Here is a 20,853-nt window from a genome sequence, read left to right on the forward strand (position 1 = left end):
GGACTCACTCTGTGTGCAACAATAGTGTTTAATATGATTCGACCATGAATGCCTGATTCACGCAGTCGCCTCTGAACAGTTGATGTTGAGATATGTCTGTTACTGAAGCATTTATTTGGGCAGCAATCTGAGGTGCAGTTAACTCTAATGAACTGATCCTCTGCAGCAGGGTTAATTCTGTGTCTTCCTTTCCTGTGGCGGTCCTCACGAGAGACAGTTTCGCTTAATGGTTTTTGCGACTACACTTGAAGAAACTGTATTGACTGACCTTCATGTCTTATAGGTTAGAGTGTTGCGGAAGACACATTTGAGTTGTACAAATGACTAGGTATCCCCCTTTCTCTTAAGTAACGATGGACTGTCATTTCTCTTTGCTTATTGGAGATGTTCTAGCCATAATATGGATTTGTCTTTTACCAAAAAGGCAATCTTCTGTATATCACCCCTACCTTGTCACAAAACAACTGATTGGCTCGAATGCATTAAGGAAAGAAATTCCACAAATTAACTTTTAACATGGCACACCTGTTAACTGTAATGCATTCCAGGTGACTACCTCATGAAGCTGGTTGAGAGAATGCCAAGTGCGTGCAATGAATTCATCAATTCAATGGGTGGCTACTTTGAAGAATCTCAAATCAAATATATTTATTTAACACTTTTTTTGGTTACTACATGATTCCATATGTGTTATTTCATGGTTTCGATGTAGAGAAAAGAAAACAATTAATAAGACATTTCGGTAGCACTTTACATTGAAGCACAGAATAAATGGTAATAACATGACAATAACATGGAAAATACTTCTCTTGATAACAATGTTCATTTCCTTGCAAAATATATATGTTAAAAACAAATTAAACTCTCCAACCTTGATTTAATTTAATTTGATTGTTTCAAGGTAAAATGTACACATAAACAAAAGTGTAAAAAGTTTGTTTTGCCATAGATCTATAATTCTACAAATGCAAGAACCATAAACTACCATTACGGACTCATCTGCCATCGCTGTCATATTCTTCAATTTGATGGCAAGAGCTGTGAACCCACTACTAGAGGTAAAAACAGATCAAGGCCAAGTGAATCATCCAGCAGCTTTGGATAACCATCTCTTCACACACTCGAGCTGTGGTTCAGCAGCTAGCTATGTCTTGTTTCCAGTAACTATCGTTTCACATGTCCTTAGAACACCAAAGAAACATGAACCATATTATCCCACCACTATTAAGTCTAGGCTCAACATCTGCGTCGGGAACATGCACATTGAAGCAAACAAGTTGAAAACAGATCATTGGTGAACTTACAATCTTATTGTTCCGCTTCTGATGAGATTCAATTAAATAACATTTTCCCAAATATGAATAGATGATCTTATAGTAAAGAGATGCAATATTTTTGGGGTTTTAAGTAAACTTTATTCACCGAAAACAGCACGGAACTGTAAAAATGTATTTTACAATCATTTACAGATAAATTGTTGTTGCAACATTTTGTTCACAAAGGCATCCTCTTCTGAAATAATATGGTTATTTTGAGCAACTTCGTTAATTTGAGCAGGCAGTGTTAGGCAAGGAAAATGTCATGTAAGCTGTATCAATGTAAAAAAACAACAACAACAACAACAACATTGTATCAATGTAAAAAAGCACATAAATGATTTTCCTCATATAGGTCTTCAGGTGCTGGGTCCTCTTCCCAGGATCCTGTTGTGCAGCAGGAGAGAGAGCCCACAGCAGTACACCATGCTCTTCACTATCATCACTGTGTAAACCACAGAGGCCAGGTTCAGACTGCACGTTGACTGGAAGGAATCTGGGGAAGAGAAAAGATTAAGGCTGGGATTCAATTTGAATGCAGGTTGCAGGCATTGCCGTTTAAAAACACATGTTCTTATTAAGCCGACATATGCTACATTTACCGTGGATAGCATGTCGGCAAACAAGTGTCTTTAAGGGGCACTTTGCCTATAAACCAAGATCAGATTATCTATCCGATCGCGTTTTGTCGGCTATACACTAATTAGGAAATTTTAACAATATGAACATTTTACATGACCTTGGAGAGTGCAACAGGTAAAAAAGTTCCATTCGACTCGCTCTGCCAAGTCACAATTCCTGGTACTCTGGTCCTGGATCTTGGACCCACTACTTACGCTGGTCTAGGATTCGTTTCAGCCCGGGTTAATTTGTGTCTCACACATGCTTTATAGCGCGGATCATGGTAGGCTACTAAACGCTCCTGGATCCGGATCATAAGAGCATATGTGAAAGCGCCCTTAATTGAAGGTAATTTAAAATTGAGCGGCCATAAACAGCATGTAAAGTGAATGCGTTCCTCAGAGGGTGGAATGGCTACAAAGCGCGTTCCTCAGAAGGTGGAATGGCTTCAAAGCGCGTTCCTCAGAAGGTGGAATGGCTACAAAGCTCAATCGGATTTAATACCTGTCTAAATCTGTTCATTTATCCAACCCCTCATATTTTTATTTTTTCCCTTCTTTTCTTCTTTTTGTTTGGAATTGACCCCAACCCTGCATGAAATATACATGAATTTTACCTTCGGTACACTGCAGAGTCAGTGACTCCTGCGTGTCATTTCTGAACGCTGGTGCAGACATGGTGGTTGGAGTATCTTCAGTTGTTTTTTTTTCGAGAATGAGGTGGAAAAAGAACATATTAAAGAATATGCTTTCAGAATATTATGTAGGCTACTGTCAGGGATAATTGTTACGCTAATTAAGGTGTTTTGTTTTAACTTGCAAAACTAACTACACAACAACATTCCTATGCAATGGCCAATTGTGTGTCACATTTTTATGTAGTTTTTAATAGGCCTATGCCAGTTATACATGGTTGAATCCATGATAACCTACTCATATAAATATAGTACATAAATAATAAATGAATAATGGTGCATGAAAAACATAATAGGCCTACATACTAATGTAAAACTATTTCAATGACTGGCTTTACCTTTTGGGATGTCAAAATGTTGAGCACCCAATTCATGCTCCACAGAACAGATGTATTTGTTCCTGTACGTATTCTCTTTATCAATGATGATCATACTGGTCGTCTGTTCTTCCTCCCTCTGCTCCAGCTGTTCCCCCACTGCTTTGGGCACCTCCGTTCTTCCGCTGTTTGCATCCTCAATCTTCCATGAGATCTTGACCAAGTCTGGAAACATGTCTCTAGCCAGACATAGCAGGGTGGTCTTCTCATTAGACTCAGAGTTGGACGCTGAGTACAGCGTCACTTTGGGTTTTCGTTGAATGCCGTCTGATTTTCAAGAGAAATAATAACATTTACAGACAAGATGAATCGTGATGTCCCACACCATTTGTTTTATATTCAGCTGTACTGTCTATATTCAAGTGAACAATTAATTACATTTTTCTTCATAACAACTATCCTTTATGGAATATCTTATTTCAATGTAAATCATAACTTTCAATATCATAACGTAAGACTCTTATTTAAGTAAACAGTTCAACATTTTTGCTCTATGTCAAATTACTTTACATTTATATCATTAATTTAACTGAGGGTGTATATCTCTATGAGTAGGGACATGCAATATACTGTAAAATGTTCATATGGCTTCCTTGAAAATCAGAATGATCTATTGTACAGACAAATAACAAATACTTCATATTTTTGTCCTAACATGGATTAATCATGAATAGTGCATATTTGCAGAGCAATACTGCAGATGTTTTCGAAATGATTTTGGATAGTGAATAGAGCTATAGATTAAATATGAATTATTAAGGACTACTGCTTTGTTTCCCTTTTGAAAATCAGAGGAACGGATATCTTACCTGTCACATAAAGTTTCGTGCCAGAGCCAAATTCGAGCCTTCACAGTGAAAATCCCCTTCTCAAAAAGTAGTCTGCACTGTGAGGATAGCCTGGAGGGGTGGATATTGGGGGTGGTGGGGGGTTGGTGGGTTTTTCCTGAGGTAGTTTGTCGCCCCCATCTTTAAATTTGATAATTTAGCATTTTTAATTGTTAATCCAAAATATTTAAATGTTTCTCTGCATATCTAAGCATAACTCTTGAGCTTTATTTTTTTTACAGATCTATCTATTATTATTATTTTTTTATTTAACCAGGTAGGCCAGTTGAGAACAAGTTCTCATTTACAGCTGCAACCTGGCCAAGATAAAGCAAAGCAGTGTGACAAAAACAACAACACAGAGTTACACATGGAATAAACAAACGTAGAGTCAATAACACAATAGAAAAATCTGTATACAGTGTGTGCAAATGAAGTAAGGGGGTAAGACAATAAATAGGCCATAGTGGCAAAGTATTTACAATTTCACAATTAACATTGGAGTGATATATGTGCAGAGGAGGATGTGCAAGTAGAAATACTGGTGTGCAAAAGAGCCGAAAAACAAAAACACATATGGGGATGAGGTAGGTAGTTGGTTGGATGGGCTATTTACAGATGGGCTGTGTACAGCTGCAGCGATCGGTAAGCTGCCGCACTCATCCCTTTAGAGGGATTATTTTCATCAACACCCGCTGAATTGCAGCGCGCCAAATTCAAATTAAATTACTAAATTACTAAAAATATTTAATTTTCATGAAATCACAAAACACAATTTAGCTTGTTGTTAATCCACCTGGCGTGTCAGATTTCAATACAGTTTTTCGGCGAAAGCATAACAAGCATTTATGTAAGAACATCTCTCTCAGTAGACAAAATATCACAAACACCAGCAGCCAAGTAGATTGGTCACAAAAGTCAGAAAAGCAATAGATTAAATCGCTTAGCTTTGATGATCTTCGGATGTTTGCACTCACGAGACTCCCAGTTACACAATAAATGTTCCTTTTGCTCCATAAAGATGATTTTTATATCCAAAATACCTCCATTTGTTTGGCGCGTTATGTTCAGAAATCCACAGGCTCGAGCGGTCATGACACAGCAGACGAAAATTCCAAATAGTATCCGTAATGTCTACAGAAACATGTCAAACGTTTTTTATAATCAATCCTGAGGTGTTTTTAAAATATATAATTGATAATATATCAACCGGGACTGTCGCTTTTTCAACAGGAGAGTAAGACAATGGCTGACCCACTCGGTTGCGCTAGCAAAACTCTGCGAACACCCAGCTATCCGCTGACGCGAAGTTATCTTTCTCGCTCATTTTTCTAAATAAAAGCCTGAAACTATGTCTAAAGACTGTTGACACCTTGAGAAAGCCATCGGAAAAGGAATCTGGTTGATATCCCTTTAAATGGAGGCAAGGCATCCAATGGAACAGAGAGCTTCCAGGAAAAACACCACTTCCTGGTTTGATTTTGCTCAGGTTTTTGCCTGCAATATCAGTTCTGTTATACCCACAGACAGTTTTGGAAACTTTAGAGTGTTTTCTATCCTAATCTGACAATTTTATGCATATTTTAGTTTCTGTGCCTGAGAAATATGCAGTTTCAAATGGGTATGTTTTTGTAGCCAAAAAACAAAAATCCTGCCGCCTCCACTCAAGAAGTTAAAGCAGACCACCATAGTGACTGTGCCCAAGAACACTAAGGTAACTTGTTTAAATTACTACCGACCTGTAGCACTCACATCTGTAGCCATAAAGTTATTTGAAAGGCTGGTCATGGCTCATGTTACGGATACCAGTATCCTGTCTGTGTATCCTGTGTGTGTGTTTTCTCTCCTTCTCCCCTCACAGGAGAAAATCATCACTCCCCAATCAGTCAACAATCAATCATCAATCAGAAGACACACCTCCTCCTGTTTCCTACCCAATCACAGTTCCTTTCCCTTGGTTTAAAAACACTGTCAGTTGTTTGCTCTGGAGCTCAATCTCTCTCTGTAAATGCCATGTCTGTAGGTCTCTGTGTTTCACTCTCTCGTTGTGTATTAACCTCTCTTTTGTTTGAGCACCTCCATAGCACTTTGTCTTCACCTGTGAGTATTGTTTTGGTTATGGTGTTTGTGTTTGATTGCTGGTGGGAAAAGGAGAAACCAAGACAAGTCGCCAATGGGCATACACTACCCGTAGGTAGACTTTGTTAAATACACTAGTTAGAACTGGGCGGACCACCCACTGTATTTTTGGTTAGTTAGCTGTTGTTAAAGTAGGCTAGGCTAGTCTAGCTTAGTTTCTTTTTGAATACTTATTGTTTCTTTCCTTGGGTGCAGCTCAGCCCCTTTTCCTGCTCCCCCCATTGCCGTGTGTTTTCAAATAAACCTTGAGTTTGACGGTAGATTTCAGTTGTCCTGGTTATTTTGTTCTCACTTTTACTTTGTCACAATTATAATTTGCATGAGTTATGTTACGGGTCTCATTACCATCCCCCCCTAGACTGTCGGGCCAAAAGGGATTCGTAACAGCTCACATCAACACCATCATCCCAGAAACCCTAGACCAATTTCAATTTGCATACTGCCCTAACAAATCCACAAATGATGCAATCTCTCTATTGCACTCCACACTGCCCTTTCCCATCTGGACAAAAGGAACACCAATGTGAGAATGCTATTCATTGACTACAGCTCAGCATTCAACACCATAGTGCCCTCAAAGCTTATCAATAAGCTAAGGACCCTGGGACTATAAACACCTCCCTCTGCAACTGGATCCTGAACTTCCTGACAGTCCGCCCCGAGGTGGTAAGGGTAGGTAACACATCCACCACACTTATCCTCAACACAGGGGCCCCTCAGGGGTGAGTGCTCAGCCCCCTCCTGTTCTCCCTGTTCACTCATGACTGCAAGGCCAGGTACAACTCCAACACAATCATTAAGTTTGCCTATGGAACAACAGTGGTAGGCCTCATCACCGACAACGACGAGGCAGCCTATAGGGAAGAGGTCAGAGACTTGGACGTGTGGTGCCAGGACAACAACCTCTCCCTCAACGTGATCAATACAAAGGAGTAGATTGTGGACTACAGGAAAAAGAGGACCAAGCAGACCAAGTTCCATGGTGTCCACATCACCATCAAACTAACATGGTCCAAGCACACCAAGTGAAGAGGGCATGACAAAACCTATTTCCCCTCGGGAGAAAATATTTGGCATGGGTCCTCAGATCCTCAGAAGGTTCTACCGCTGCACCATTGAGATTATCCTGACCGGTTGCATCCCTGCCTGGTATGTCAACTGCTTGGCCTCTGACCGCAAGGCACTACAAAGGGTACTGCGTACGGCCTTGTACATCACTGTGGCCAAGCCTCCTGCCATCCATGACTTCTATACCAGGTGGTGTCAGAGGAAGGCCCTAAAATGTTTCAAAGACTCCAGCACCCTAGTCATAGACTGTTCTCTCTGCTACCGCACAGTAAGCGGTACCGGATGTCCACAAGTCTAGGTCTGTACTTGTCCCCCGTGGGACTCATACTCACAACCCTGGCATTGCAAGCAACATGCTCTACCAACTGAGCCACACAAACTACATGTAACCACACCAGCCCAGAACTTCCACATCTGGCTTTTTCACCTGCAGGATCATCTGAGACCAGCCACCCGGACAGCTGATGAAACTGTGGGTTTTCACAAGAGAATCATTTCTGCAAAACCTGTCAGAAACTCAGGGAATCTCATCTGCGTGATCATTGTCCTCACCAGGGTCATGACCTGACTGCAGGTCGGTGTCGAAACTGACTTCAGTGGGCAAATGCTGACCTTCTATGGGCACTGGCAGGCTGGAGAAGAGATTCAACTTCACGGACGAATCACAGATTCAACTGTACCGGGCAGATGGAAGAGAGAGTGTATGGTGTTCTGTGGGCGAGCTGTTTTCTGATGTCAAAGTTGTGAGCAGAGTGTCCCACGGTGGTGCTGAGATTATTTTATGGGCAGGCGTAAGCTACAGACAGCCAAAATAATTGCATTTATCGATGGCAATTTAAATGCACAGAGATACCGTGACGAGATCCTGATGCCCATTGTCGTGCCATTCATCCACCACCATCACCTCATGTTTTTTCTCAATATAACCTTTTTTTAAACTAAGCAAGTCAGTTAAAAACACATTCTTATTTACAATAACATCCTTCCAGGGAAGACAGATTTTTACCTTGTCAGCTCACGGATTCGATCCAGCAACTTTTTGGCTACTGGCCCAACGCACTAACCACCCCATGTTTAAGCAATGATCTGTAACCAATTTCTGGAAGCTGAAAATGTCCCAGTTATTCCATGGCCTGCATACTCACCAGATATGTCACCCATTGAGGATGTGTGGGATGCTCTGGAAGGACCTGTATGACCGCGTGTTCCAGTTCCTCCAATATCCAGGAGCTTGACACAACCATTCAAGAGGAGTAGGAAAACATTCCACAGCCACAATTAACAGCCTGATCAACTCTATGCGAAGGAGATGTGTCACATCAGATACTGACTGGTTTACTGATCCACGCACCTCCAGAGTTTTAAAAGGTATCTGTGAGCAACAGATGTATACAGTGTATTCAGACCCCTTGACTTTTTCAGATTTGTTATGTTACATTCTTATTCTAAGATTAAATAAATAGTTTTTTCCCCTCATCAATCTACACACAATACCCCATAATGACAAAGCGAAAACAAGTTTAGACATTTTTGAAATTGTTTTTAAAAATTTCACATTTACCCAGGTATTCAGACCCTTTAGTCAGTACTTTGTTGAAGCAGCTTTGGCAGCGATTACAGCCTAGATTCCTCTTGGGTATGATTCTACAAGCTTGACACACCTGTATTTGGTGAGTTACTTCTTTACAGATCCTCTCAAGCACTGTGAAGTTGGATGGGGAGCGTCGTTACACAGCTAATTTCAGGTCTCTCCAGAGATGTTCGATCGGGTTCAAGTCCGGGCTCTTGCTGGGCCACTCAAGGACATTGACTTGATGGCTCCAAACTTCTTCCATTTAAGAATTGAATTAACCTTTATTTAAACAAGGAGTCACACTGAGGTAAAACTATTTTACATGAGAGCCCTATAAACACAACAGCCCTACAAAACACTATAATAAAACACATAATACACAACATTAAATATATTTAAGAAAAGCAATCGCATTCTGTAACGTAAAAGTCTCCAATCAATCATTTTATTTGCCTGAAAGGCACCAGAATATCTAATTGCAAGGAATTCTGCATTTTGTTTTACACAAGGAGCAAAAAAACTAAAAGCAGATTTTCTCAATTATGTGGAGACCAAAGGGTTGCAAAACGGCATTGTAAATCATTAAAAGGTTGTGCAGCTCTCTTCCTACAGACCGAGAGGTCCATCCCACATGTTTGTAAAGAATATAATGAGGAGTTCTACAACTTCCCCCAGTAATAAAACGTATTGCTGAATGGAAAACTGAATCCAATGGTTTCAAAACATAGGCGTCCGCATGGATATAAATAATGTAACGATAGAATGATGAAGGCCACTGTGTTCTTAGGGACGTTCAATGCTGCAGACAATTTTTGGTGCCCTTCCACAGATCTGTGCCTCAACACAATCCTGTCTCAGAGCTCTATGGACAATGACGCCTACCTCAAGGCTTAGTTCTTTGCTCTGACATGCACTGTCAACTGTGGGATCTTATATAGACAGGGGTGTGCCTTTCCATATCATGTCCAATCAAGTGAATTTAAACCTGGAAGCAAATCAATTGAAACCTGGATGCACCTGAGCTCAATTTTGAGTCTCATAGCAAAAGATCTGAAAACTTTTGTTAATGCGTTATTCTGACCATTATACCCATATATACCTAAAAAGCACACAAACCTCTGTCCAACCTCTGCACACAATATACATATACAGGACACATCAAGAAGATCCAGTTTAGACACTGTTTGCTCATTGGCAAGACATCTTGTTTATTTATTTACAATTCCTTTTATAATTGCATTTCACTTTGGTTTTGAAGAAGACACTACACTCTCACCTCTTATTATGTCACTTACTGTGGTATAGAAACCTTTTCATGAATACAAAGCTTGATTAAAACCACAGAGTTTTTGTACAGGCTGTGTGGATCAGTTCTCACTGTGGGTTCCCGAGACCCAGCAGGCACAATAGTAGGTGGCAGAATGGGACACTTTAACAAACTTGATCATAAGATTACTGGAGTCAAACTCCCTCCAAACGGAGAAATCTGCTCTCTGAGGATGAGTGGTAGCACGGCTGTCAGAATTGTCACCAGAATTATAGTATAGAATCCAAGTAAATGGTTCACCCTCTCTCTTCTGATACCAGTGGACCAGGTTACCACACCGACCAGTAACTTTGCAGTCGAAGGAGACACTCTGTTTCTCTCTCCTAGTCTTTGATATCGAGTCCTTTTGCAGCCGTTGTCCTGAAGCAGCCACTGTAAAACAGAAGTGGATCACTAAAAAATTCACAGTACAGTTACTCCATACAAATATATGGATACAGGTTTGATCAACCACTTACCCAGAAAAAGAGAGAATATTATTATACCACAGTCCATTTCAGGGAATATGTGCTTAAGAATTGGGGAAATAAAAAGCTACATGTTATAACACTGAACATGAGACTGATTCAACAGATCTTTACTGAAGTATGGTTTGGATCATATAGTTGATTATGAAGATGAGAGGTGAAAAACCAGTTGGAGTGTGTCGTCTCAAACAGATCCTCTGACTTCCTGTGGTGCAAAACACTTTCTTTTTCATTAATTCACAGCTTGATTCTTCCGCAGCTCAAGAATCAAGGTAAAATGTTCTCCCTCCTTCTTCTGGTACCAGTAGACATACGTTGTACACTGATCATTGTCTTTGCAGCTGAAGGAGACAGCCTCTCGCTCTGTCCTAATCCATGATATCTCCTGGTCCAATTTCTGCCCTGCCACTGACACTGCAATGACAATTGACAACAACAACACACTAAGACAAAAATATATTAGCAAAACTTAAAAGCTATTACATTTGTCCACAATCTATGCATCAATCATAGACTTAAATTCAGACAGAGACACTATTTTCTGCCAGTCATTTCCAGTTGCTCCACGACTAGGGTGCATTGTAAGAAGAAAATATACAGTACTTCAACAAAGTGAGTAAAGAATGACCACAGAGCATAGAGACATTTCTATGATGATTCTGAGATGTCTTCTTTTGAACCTGAAGATAATTGTGTTTAGTGGGAGCAGAGATGATGTGAGGGTGAAACACTGTCACGAACTGCTCCTCCAATCTGATGTCACTTCCTGTGGTTGTTGACAAGGGCTATGTTCCAATTATATTATCTCTACTTCCTCCCAAAGTGTGCACTTGTTCACTTCCTTCACTGATTTGAAAGAAATATGGTGAAAAGGCCACTAGCCAATGCCTCCACGTATTCAATGAAGGGAGAAAGTTTATATTATGGACGCACTCATTCACTGTCTAAATTCAACCATTTTAGTCTTCGTACCAGATTTACTACGCAGCTAAGTGATAAATTCTAGGTGTATCCTTGTTCAATGTTCTCCTAACGTTTGATGTAGACCTCTATGTACCAGCTCCATATTGCTATTTTAATACTGACATTGCACCCGTGTCTTTTTCCACAAGATGGTTGTAAAACAAATCCATAAATCATGTTTGATAAAGTTGAACAGAGAAATGGTTCACATAACAAACCAACGGCTATATCTTTTCAATCTTATAAATGGGGACTGTTGATTTTGGCTACACGATCTGCTATCACTGGTGTTCTGTTATTTTTAATTTACAATGTTTTATATACCATTTAAGGTTTATAGTTTGCCAAGTTATAAGTATTTGATTTATTTTACCATTGTTTAACCAAGTAGGCAAGTTGAGAACAAGTTCTCATTTACAACTGCGACCTGGACAAGATAAAGCAAAGCAGTTCAACACATACAACAACACAGAGTTACACATGGAGTAAAACAAACATACAGTCAATAATACAGTACAAAAACAAGTATATATACAATGTGAGTAAATTAGGTGATATAAGGGAGGTAAAGGCAATAAAAAAGGCCATGGTGGCCAAGTAAATACAATATAGCAAATAAAAACACTGGAATTGTAGATTTGCATTAGGTCAATGTGCAAAGTAGAAATACTGAGGTGCAAGGGAGCAAAAATAAATAAATAGAGTAGGGGATGAGGTAATTGTTTGGGCTATTTATAGATGGACTATGTACTGGTGCAGTAATCTGTGAGCTGCTCTGACAGCTGGTGCTTAAAGCTGGTGGGGGAGGTAAGTGTTTCCAGTTTCAGAGATTTTTGTTGTTCGTTCCAGTCATTGGCAGCAGAGAACTGGAAGGAGAGGCGGCCCAAGGAGGAATTGGCCCTGGGGGTGACCAGTGAAATACACCTGCTGGAGCGCGTGCTATGGGTGGGTGCTGCTATGGTGACCAGCGAGCTGAGATAAAGCAGGACTTTACCTAGCAGGGTCTTGTAGATAACCTGGAACCAGCGGGTTTGGCGACGAGTATGAAGCAAGAGCCAGCCAACGAGAGCGTACAGGTCGCAGTGGTGGGTAGTATATGGGGCTTTGGTGACAAAATGGATGACACGGTGATAATCTGCATCCAATTTGTTGAGTAGGGTGTTGGAGGCTATTTTGTAAATGACTTCGTCAAAGCCGAGGATCGGTAGGATGGTCAGTTTTACGAGGGTATGTTTGGCAGCATGAGTAAAGGATGCTTTGTTGTGAAATAGGAAGCAAATTCTAGATTTAATTTTGGATTGGAGATGCTTAATGTGAGTCTGGAAGGAGAGTTTACAGTCTAACCAGACACCTAGGTATTTGTAGTTGTCCACATATTCTAAGTCAGAACCGTCCAGAGTAGTGATGCTGGGCGGGCGGACAGGTGTAGGCAGCGATCAGTTGAAGAGCATGCATTTCGTTTTACTTGTATTTAAGAGCAGTTGGAGGCTACGAAAGGAGAGTTGTATGGCATTGAAGCTTGTCTGGAGGGTAGTTAACACACTGTCCAAAGAGGGGCCAAAAGTATACAGAATGGTGTCGTCTGCGTAGAGGTGGATCAGAAACTCACCAGCAGCAAGAGCGACATCATTGATGTATACAGAGAAAAGAGTTGGCCCAAGAATTGAACCCTGTGGCACCCCCATAGAGACTGCCAGAGGCCCAGACAACAGGCCCTCCGATTTGACACACTGAACTCTATCGGAAAAGAAGTTGGTGAACCAGGCGAGGCAATCATTTGAGAAACCGAGGCTGTTGAGTCTGCTGATGAGGATGTTTTTTATCTTTATTTAACTAGGCAAGTCAGTTAAGAACAAATTCTTATTATCTGAAATGCCTGTTCAGGGGCAGAACGACAGATTTTTACCTTGTCAGCTTGGGGATTTGAACTTTCAACCTTCCGGTTATTAGTCCAACGCTCTAACCACTAGGCTACGCTGCCACACCATATGGTGATGTGATGTGATGATTGACAGAGTTGATGAATATGGCTGCACAGTATTGTTTCTTATCGATGGCGTTTAAGATATCGTTTAGGACCTTGAGCGTGGCTGAGTTGCACCCATGACCAGCTCAGATTGCATAGTGGAGAAGGTACGGTGGGATTCGAAATGGTTGGTAATCTGTTTGTTAACTTGGCTTTCGAAGACCTTAGAAAGGCAGGGTAGGATAGATATAGGTCTGTAGCAGTTTGGGTCAAGAGTGCCCCCCACTTTGAAGAAGGGGATGACCGCAGCTGCTTTCCAATCTTTGGAAATCTCAGACGTCACGAAAGAGAGGTTGAACAGGCTAGTAATAGGGGTTGCAATTATTTCGGCAGATAATTTTAGAAAGAAAGGGTCCAGATTGTCAAGCCCGGCTGATTTGTACGGGTCCTGATTTTGCACCTCTTTCAGAACATCAGCTGACTGGATTTTGGAGAAGGAGAAATGGGGAAGGCTTGGGAGAGTTGCTGTGGGGGGTACAGTGCTATTGACCGGGGTAGGGGTAGCCAGGTGGAAAGCATGGCCAGCCATAGAAAAATGCTTGTTGAAATTCTCAATTATAGTGGATTTATCGGTGGTGACAGAGTTTCCTATCCTCAGTGCAGTGGGCAGCTGGGAGGAGGAGAATGCAAGAAATACTTACTCTGAGTTGCGCTTCGGTAGATTGGTCGTCGAAGGAAGGCCAGTTTGTCCTTTGAAGAATGTATCTTGGTGAAATGGAGCGTGGTAGAAAGAATACTCTGTCCGTCCTCTCCTTGCCCGTGTTTAGCGGGCGGAGGGGTTAGCACTTCTTTAGTGAATAAGAGTTCAAATTTTATACCAGGTTGCCATACTTTAAGCTCATGCTATATTCTGGCTGGTATAGTCAAAATTTATCCTTCCAGCGTGTAGGTCCTCACCTTAATATTGAAATTTGATGCCAATTTGATTAGATTCTTGCTGAGGTTGGCTTAGTTCTGTAGGTGGTCTTTGTCCTTTCAACGTGGGGATCTAAGTCCTCACGTTCTTGGAACAGGTTATTATCAAATCAAATTTTATTTGTCACATACACATGATTAGCAGATGTTAATGTGAGTGTAGCGAAATGCTTGTGCTTCTAGTTCCGACCATGCAGTAATATCTAACAAGTAATCTAACCTAACAATTTTACAACAACTATCTTATGCACACAAGTGTAAAGGAGTAAAGGAATGAATAAGAATATGTACATAAAAATGTTTGAATGAGTGATGGCTGAACAGCATAGGCAAGATGCAGTAGATGGTATAGAGTACAGTATATGCATGAGATGAGTAATGTAGGGTATGTAAACATTATATAAAGTGGCATTGTTTAAAGTGGCTAGTGATACATTCATTACATACATTTTTCCATTATTAAAGTGGCTGTGTCACACCCTGACCATAGTTTGCTTTGTTTTTGTATTTGATTCGTGTTTACTTTGTTTCATTAAACATGGATAGAAATAGCCACGCCACATTTTGGTCTGACTCTCCTTTGCCTACAGAAAACCGTTACAGAATCACCCACCACAACAGGACCAAGCGGCGTGACAACAGGCAGCGGCAGCAGGAGCTACAAAGTCTGGATTATATGACTTGGGAGGAAATAGATAGGTGGGCGGTCGACCCAGGGAGAGTGCCGGAGCCCGCCTGGGATTCGCTGGAGCAGTGCGAGGAGGGTTACAGGAGAATGAAGTTGGAGAAACAAGCACGGCGGCGTGGAAGGAAGCCCGAGAGTCAGCCCCAAAAATGTATTGGGGGGATGCTCACAGGGAGTATGGCGACGCTAGGTAGGAGACCTACGCCAACTTCAGGTGCTTACCGGGGGGCTAGAGAGACCGGGCAGGCACCGTGTTATGCTGTGGTGCGCACGGTGTCCCCAGTGCGGGTGCATAGCCCGGTGCGGTACATTCCAGCTCCGGGTATCGGCCGGGCTAGAGTGAGCGTCGAGCCAAATGCCATGAAGCCGGCTCTACGCATCTGGCCCCCAGTGCGTCTCCTTGGGCCGGCTTACATGGCACCAGCCTTGCACACGGTGTACCCGGTTCGCCTGCATAGCCCAGTGCGGGCTATTCCACCTTGCAGCACTGGCAGGGCGACCGGGAGTATTCAACCAGGTAAGGTTGGGCAGGCTCTGTGCTCAAGAGCTCCAGTGCGCCTGCACGGTCCGGTCTACCCAGTACCACCTCCACACACCAGCCCTCCGGTGGCAGCCCCCCACACCAGGCTGTCTCTCCGTCTCATCCTTACAGGTGCTCCCGCCTGTCCAGCGCTGCCGGAGCCTTCCTCCTCTCCAGTGCTGCCGGAGTCTCCCGCCTGTCCAGCGCTGTCAGAGCCTTCCTCTCCAGCGTTGCCGGAGCTTCCCGTCTGCCCAGCGCCATCAGAGTCGTCAGTCTGCACAGCGCCATCCGAGTCGTCAGTCTGCCCAGCGCCATCTGAGCTACCCGTCTGCCCAGCACCACCTGAGCCACCCGTCTGCCCAGCGCCGCCTGAGCCACCCGTCTGCCCAGCGCCGCCTGAGCCACCCGTCTGCCCAGCGCCGCCTGAGCCACCCGTCTGCCCAGCGCCGCCTGAGCCACCCGTCTGCCCAGCGCCGCCTGAGCCACCCGTCTGCCCAGCACCGCCAGTGCCGCCAGTCTACAAGAGGCTGCCAGTTCCGCCAGTCAGCCAGGGGCCGCCAGTGCCGCCAGTCATCCAGGGGCCGCCAGTGCCGCCAGTCAGCCAGGGGCCACCAGTGCCGCCAGTCAGCCAGGGGCCGCCAGTGCAGCCAGTCAGCCAGGGGCCGCCAGTGCCGCCAGTCAGCCATGGGCCGCCAGTGCCGCCAGTCAGCCCAGATGCGCCAGACCCCCTCTGCCCAGAGGCGCCAGACCCCCTCAGCCCAGAGGCGCCAGAGCCCCTCAGCCCAGAGGCGCCAGCACCCCTCAGCCAAGAGGCGCCAGAGCCCCTCTGTCCAGAGCAGGTGCCCCACTGTCCCGAGCGGCTGTCCCTCTGTCCCGAGCAGCTGCCCCTCTGTCCCGAGCAGCTGCCCCTCTGTCCCGAGCAGCTGCCCCTCTGTCCCGAGCAGCTGCCCCTCTGTCCCGAGCTGCCCCTCTGTCCCGAGCTGCCCCTCTGTCCCGAGCTGCCTCTCAGTCCAGTGGGGTCATGTAGTAGGGTCGCCGTAGTTAGGAGGCCAAGGAAGCGGCCAAAGGTGGCGGATTAAGACTATGGTGAAGTGGGGGCCACGTCCAGCACCAGAGCCGCCATCGCGGACTGATGCCCACCCAGACCCTCCCCAATAGGTTCAAGTTTTGCGGCCGGAGTCCGCACCTTGGGGGGGGGGTACTGTCACACCCTGACCATAGTTTGGTTTGTATGTTTCTATGTTTTGTTTGGTCAGGGTGTGATCTGAGTGGGCATTCTATGTTGTGTGTCTGGTTTGTCTGTTTCTGTGTTTGGCCTGATATGGTTCTCAATCAGAGGCAGGTGTTAGTCATTGTCTCTGATTGGTAACCGTATTTAGGTAGCCTGTTTGGTGTTGGGTTTTGTGGGTGATTGTCCTTGTTTTCTGTCGTGTGTTACTTAGCACCAGTATTAGGCTGTTTCGGTTTCGGTTTTCGTGTTACGTTTGTTGTTTTTGTATTTGATTCGTGTTTACTTTGTTTCATTAAACATGGATAGAAATAGCCACGCCGCATTTTGGTCTGACTCTCCTTTGCCTACCGAAAACCGTTACAGGCTGGAGTTGAGTCAGTATGTTGGCAGCAGCCCCTCAATCTTAGTGATGGCTGTTTAACAGTCTGATGGCCTTGAGATAAAAGCTATTTTTCAGTCTCTCGGTCCCCCTTTTGATGCACCAGTACTGACCTCGCCTTCTGGATGACAGGGGGGTGAACAGGCAGTGGCTCGGGTGGTTGTTGTCCTTGATGATCTTTTTGGTCTTCCTGTGACATCGGGTGGTGTAGGTGTCCTGGAGGACAGGTAGTTTGTCCCCGGTGATGCGTTGTGCAGACCTCACTACCTCACGACCAGGATGCTCTCGATTGTGCATCTGTAAAGTTTGTGAGTGTTTTTGGTGACAAGCCAAATTTCTTCAGCCTCCTGAGGTTGAAAAGGCGCTGCTTTGCCTTCTTCACCACACTGTCTGTATGGGTGGATCATTTCAGTTGCACAGGGCGGGATCGAGACCCAGGGTGTGATTGCGATTGCGTTGTCTGTGGACCTATTGGGGCGGTAAGCAAATTGGAGTAGGTCTAGGGTGTCAGGTAGGGTGGAGGTGATATGGTCCTTGACTAGTCTCTCAAAGCACTTCATAATGACGGAAGTGAGTGCTTCGTTGCGGTAGTCATTTAGCTCAGTTACCTTCGCTTTCTTGGGAACAGGAACAATGGTGGCCCTCTTGAAGCATGTGGGAACAGCAGCCTGGGATAGGGATTGATTCAATATGTCTGGAAACACACCAGCCAGCTGGTCTGCCCATGCTCTGAGGACGCGGCTTGGGATGCCGTCTGGGCTGGCAGCCTTGCGAGGGTTAACACGTCGGCCATGGAGAAGGAGAGTCAACAGTCTTTGGTAGTGGGCCGTGTCGGTGGCACTATATTGTCCTCAAATCGTGCAAAGAAGTTGTTTAATTTGTCTCGTGTTTGAGCCATTGTTTTGCAACTCCAACTTTGTCTCTTTGTACTGAAGCTTTTCTTGTTTGATTGCCTTACAGAGGGAATAACTGCACTGTTTATTATTTGGCCATGTTTCCAGTCGCCTTACCATGATTAAATGCAGTGGAATGTGCTTTCATGTTTTGGCGATTGCTGCCATCAATCCACGGTTTCTGGTTAGGGAAGATTTTAATAGTCACAGTGGGTACAACATCTCTAATACACTTCCTTATGAACTCACTCACCGAGTCAGCGTATACGTAAATGTTATTGTCTGAGGCTACCCGGAACACATCCCAGTCGACGTGATCGAAGCAATCTTGAAGCGTGGAATCCAATTGGTCAGACTAGCGTTGGATAGACCTAAGCACGGATGTTTCCCGTTTAGATTTCTGCCTATAAGAGGGGAGCAACAACATGGAGTCATGGTCAGATTTGCCAAAAGGATGGTGGGGAGGACCTTGTATGCATTGTGGAAGTTAGAGTGGCAGTGGTCGAGTGTGTTACTCACTCGTGTACTGCAATCGATATGCTGATAGAACTTAGGTAGCCTTGTTCTCAAATTAGCTTTGTTAAAATCCCCAGTTACAATAAATGCAGCCTCGGGATATATGGTTTCCAGTTTACATAAAGTCCAGTGAAGTTCCTTGAGGTCCATCTTGGTTTCCTTGCCGATAGAGATGGCAGCTTCGCTTATCTCCCAAGAGAATGGTTGCTTTATGATGGCAAACACCACACTCTGCAAAATCAGAAGTGGATTTACTTTTTTCATGTACATACTGTAGTTATTAAACTTGAACTGTCTCTCAACTGTAACCTGGTAAATGTTGTCTCTTATGGTCAATCTTCCAATGATATGCCTACAAATACGTCACAATGCTGCAGACACCTTGGGGAAACAAAGAAAGTGTAGGCTCATTCCTTGCGCATTCACAGCCATATAAGGAGATATTGGAACACAGCGCATTCAAAATCTGGAGCATTTCCTGTATGAAATTTCATCTTGGTTTCGCCTGTAGCATTAGTTCTGTGGCACTCACAGACAATATCTTTGCAGTTTTGGAAACGTCAGAGTGTTTTCTTTCCAAAGCTGTCAATTATATGCATAGTCAAGCATCTTTTCGTGACAAGATATCTTGTTTAAAACGGGAACGTTTTTTTATCCAAAAATTAAAAGAGCGCCCCCTATATCGAAGAAGTTAAACAAATACACATTTATCCCCCCACCCCCTTCCCACCTACACAACCTGCTTAATTAAGTACCTTGTTCCTGTCTCTATGTTAGTTTACACTAGTATAGGCAGTTCCGGTTTTCGTTACGTTCTTTTTGTTTTGCAGTATTTGTATTGATTCGTGTTTTACGTTTTTTCATTAAACATGGATCGCAATCTACACGCTGCATTTTGGTCCGACGCTCCTTCACCTACAGAAAACCGTTACACCCACCGCAAACGGACCAAGCAGCGTGTTAACAGGCAGGTGCAGCGAAAGGAAGAATGGACATGGGAAGACGTTTTGGATGGCAAAGGTTGTTACACTTGGGAGGAGATACTGGCTGGAAGAGATTGCCTCCCATGGGCACAGGTGGAGGCACTTAGGAGAGCAGAGGCAGCCGGAGAGAGGAGCCGGCGATATGAGGGAACACGGTTGGCAAGGAAGCCCGAGAGTCAGCCCCAAAACTTCCTTGGGGGGGCTCACAGCGACACAACGGTGTCCCCAGTGCGGGTGCATAGCCCGGTGCGGTATATTCCAGCTCCTCGTATCGGCCGGGCTAGAGTGGGCATCGAGCCAGGTAAGGTTGGGCAGGCTCGGTGCTCAAGAGCTCCAGTGCGCCTGCACGGTCCGGGCTACCCAGTACCACCTCCACACCCCAGCCCTCCGGTGGCAGCTCCCCGCACCAGGCTTCCTGTGCGTGTCCTCGGCCCAGTACCACCAGTGCCAGCACCACGCATCAGACCTACTGTGCGCCTCGCCTGTTCAGCGCAGCCAGAGCCTTCCTCCTCTCCTGCGCTGCTGGAGCCTCCCGCCTGTTCAGCGCTATCGGAGCCTTTCTCCTCTCCAGCGCTGCCGGAGTCTCCCGCCTGTTTAGCGCAGCCGGAGCTGCCAGTCTGCAAGGAGCTGTCAGTCTGCAAGGAGCTGTCAGTCTGCAAGGAGCTGTCAGTCTGCATGGTGCTGCCAGTCTGCATGGAGCAGCCAGAGCTGTCAGTCTGCAAGAAGCCGCCAGAGCTGTCAGTCTACATGGAGCAGCCAGAGCCGCCAGTCAGCATGGAGCAGCCAGATCTGCCAGTCAGCCAGACTCTTCCAGATCCGCCAGTCAGCCAGACTCTTCCAGATCCGCCAGTCGGCCAGACTCTTCCAGATCCGCCAGTCAGCCAGACTCTTCCAGATCCGCCAGTCAGCCAGACTCTTCCAGATCTGCCAGTCAGCCAGACTCTTCCAGATCTGCCAGTCAGCCAGATTCTTCCAGATCTGCCAGTCAGCCAGACTCTTCCAGATCCGCCAGTCAACCAGATTCTTCCAGATCTGCCAGTCAACCAGACTCTTCCAGATCTGCCGGTCAGCCAGGATCTGCCAGAACCGTCAACCAGCCAGGATCTGCCGGATCCAACTACCTGGCTGAGCTTCCTCTCAGTGCTGGGCTTCCTCTCAGTGCTGGGCTTCCTCTCAGTCCCGAGCTTCCCCTCAGTGCTGAGCTGCCCCTCAGTGCTGAGCTGCCCCTGTCCCGAGCTGCCCCTCAGTGCTGAGCTGCCCCTGTCCCGAGCTGCCCCTCTGTCCCGAGCTGACCCTCAGTCCCGAGCTGACCCTCAGTCCCGAGCTGACCCTC

General features: G+C 44.8%; 1 gene segment (V, D, J or C); it reads right to left on the minus strand.

The window, feature by feature from the left end:
• Window positions 1–638: 638 nt before the first annotated feature.
• On the minus strand, window positions 639–10,877 carry LOC135513652 (T-cell receptor gamma chain C region C7.5-like). The segment is given in 5 exon segments: window positions 639–1,812; window positions 2,554–2,628; window positions 2,970–3,275; window positions 9,985–10,314; window positions 10,401–10,877. Coding segments are annotated over 5 exon segments (885 nt in total).
• Window positions 10,878–20,853: the final 9,976 nt, after the last annotated feature.

This window comes from Oncorhynchus masou, chromosome 25, assembly GCF_036934945.1.
Source record: "Oncorhynchus masou masou isolate Uvic2021 chromosome 25, UVic_Omas_1.1, whole genome shotgun sequence".
NCBI classification, from domain to species: domain Eukaryota; kingdom Metazoa; phylum Chordata; class Actinopteri; order Salmoniformes; family Salmonidae; genus Oncorhynchus; species Oncorhynchus masou.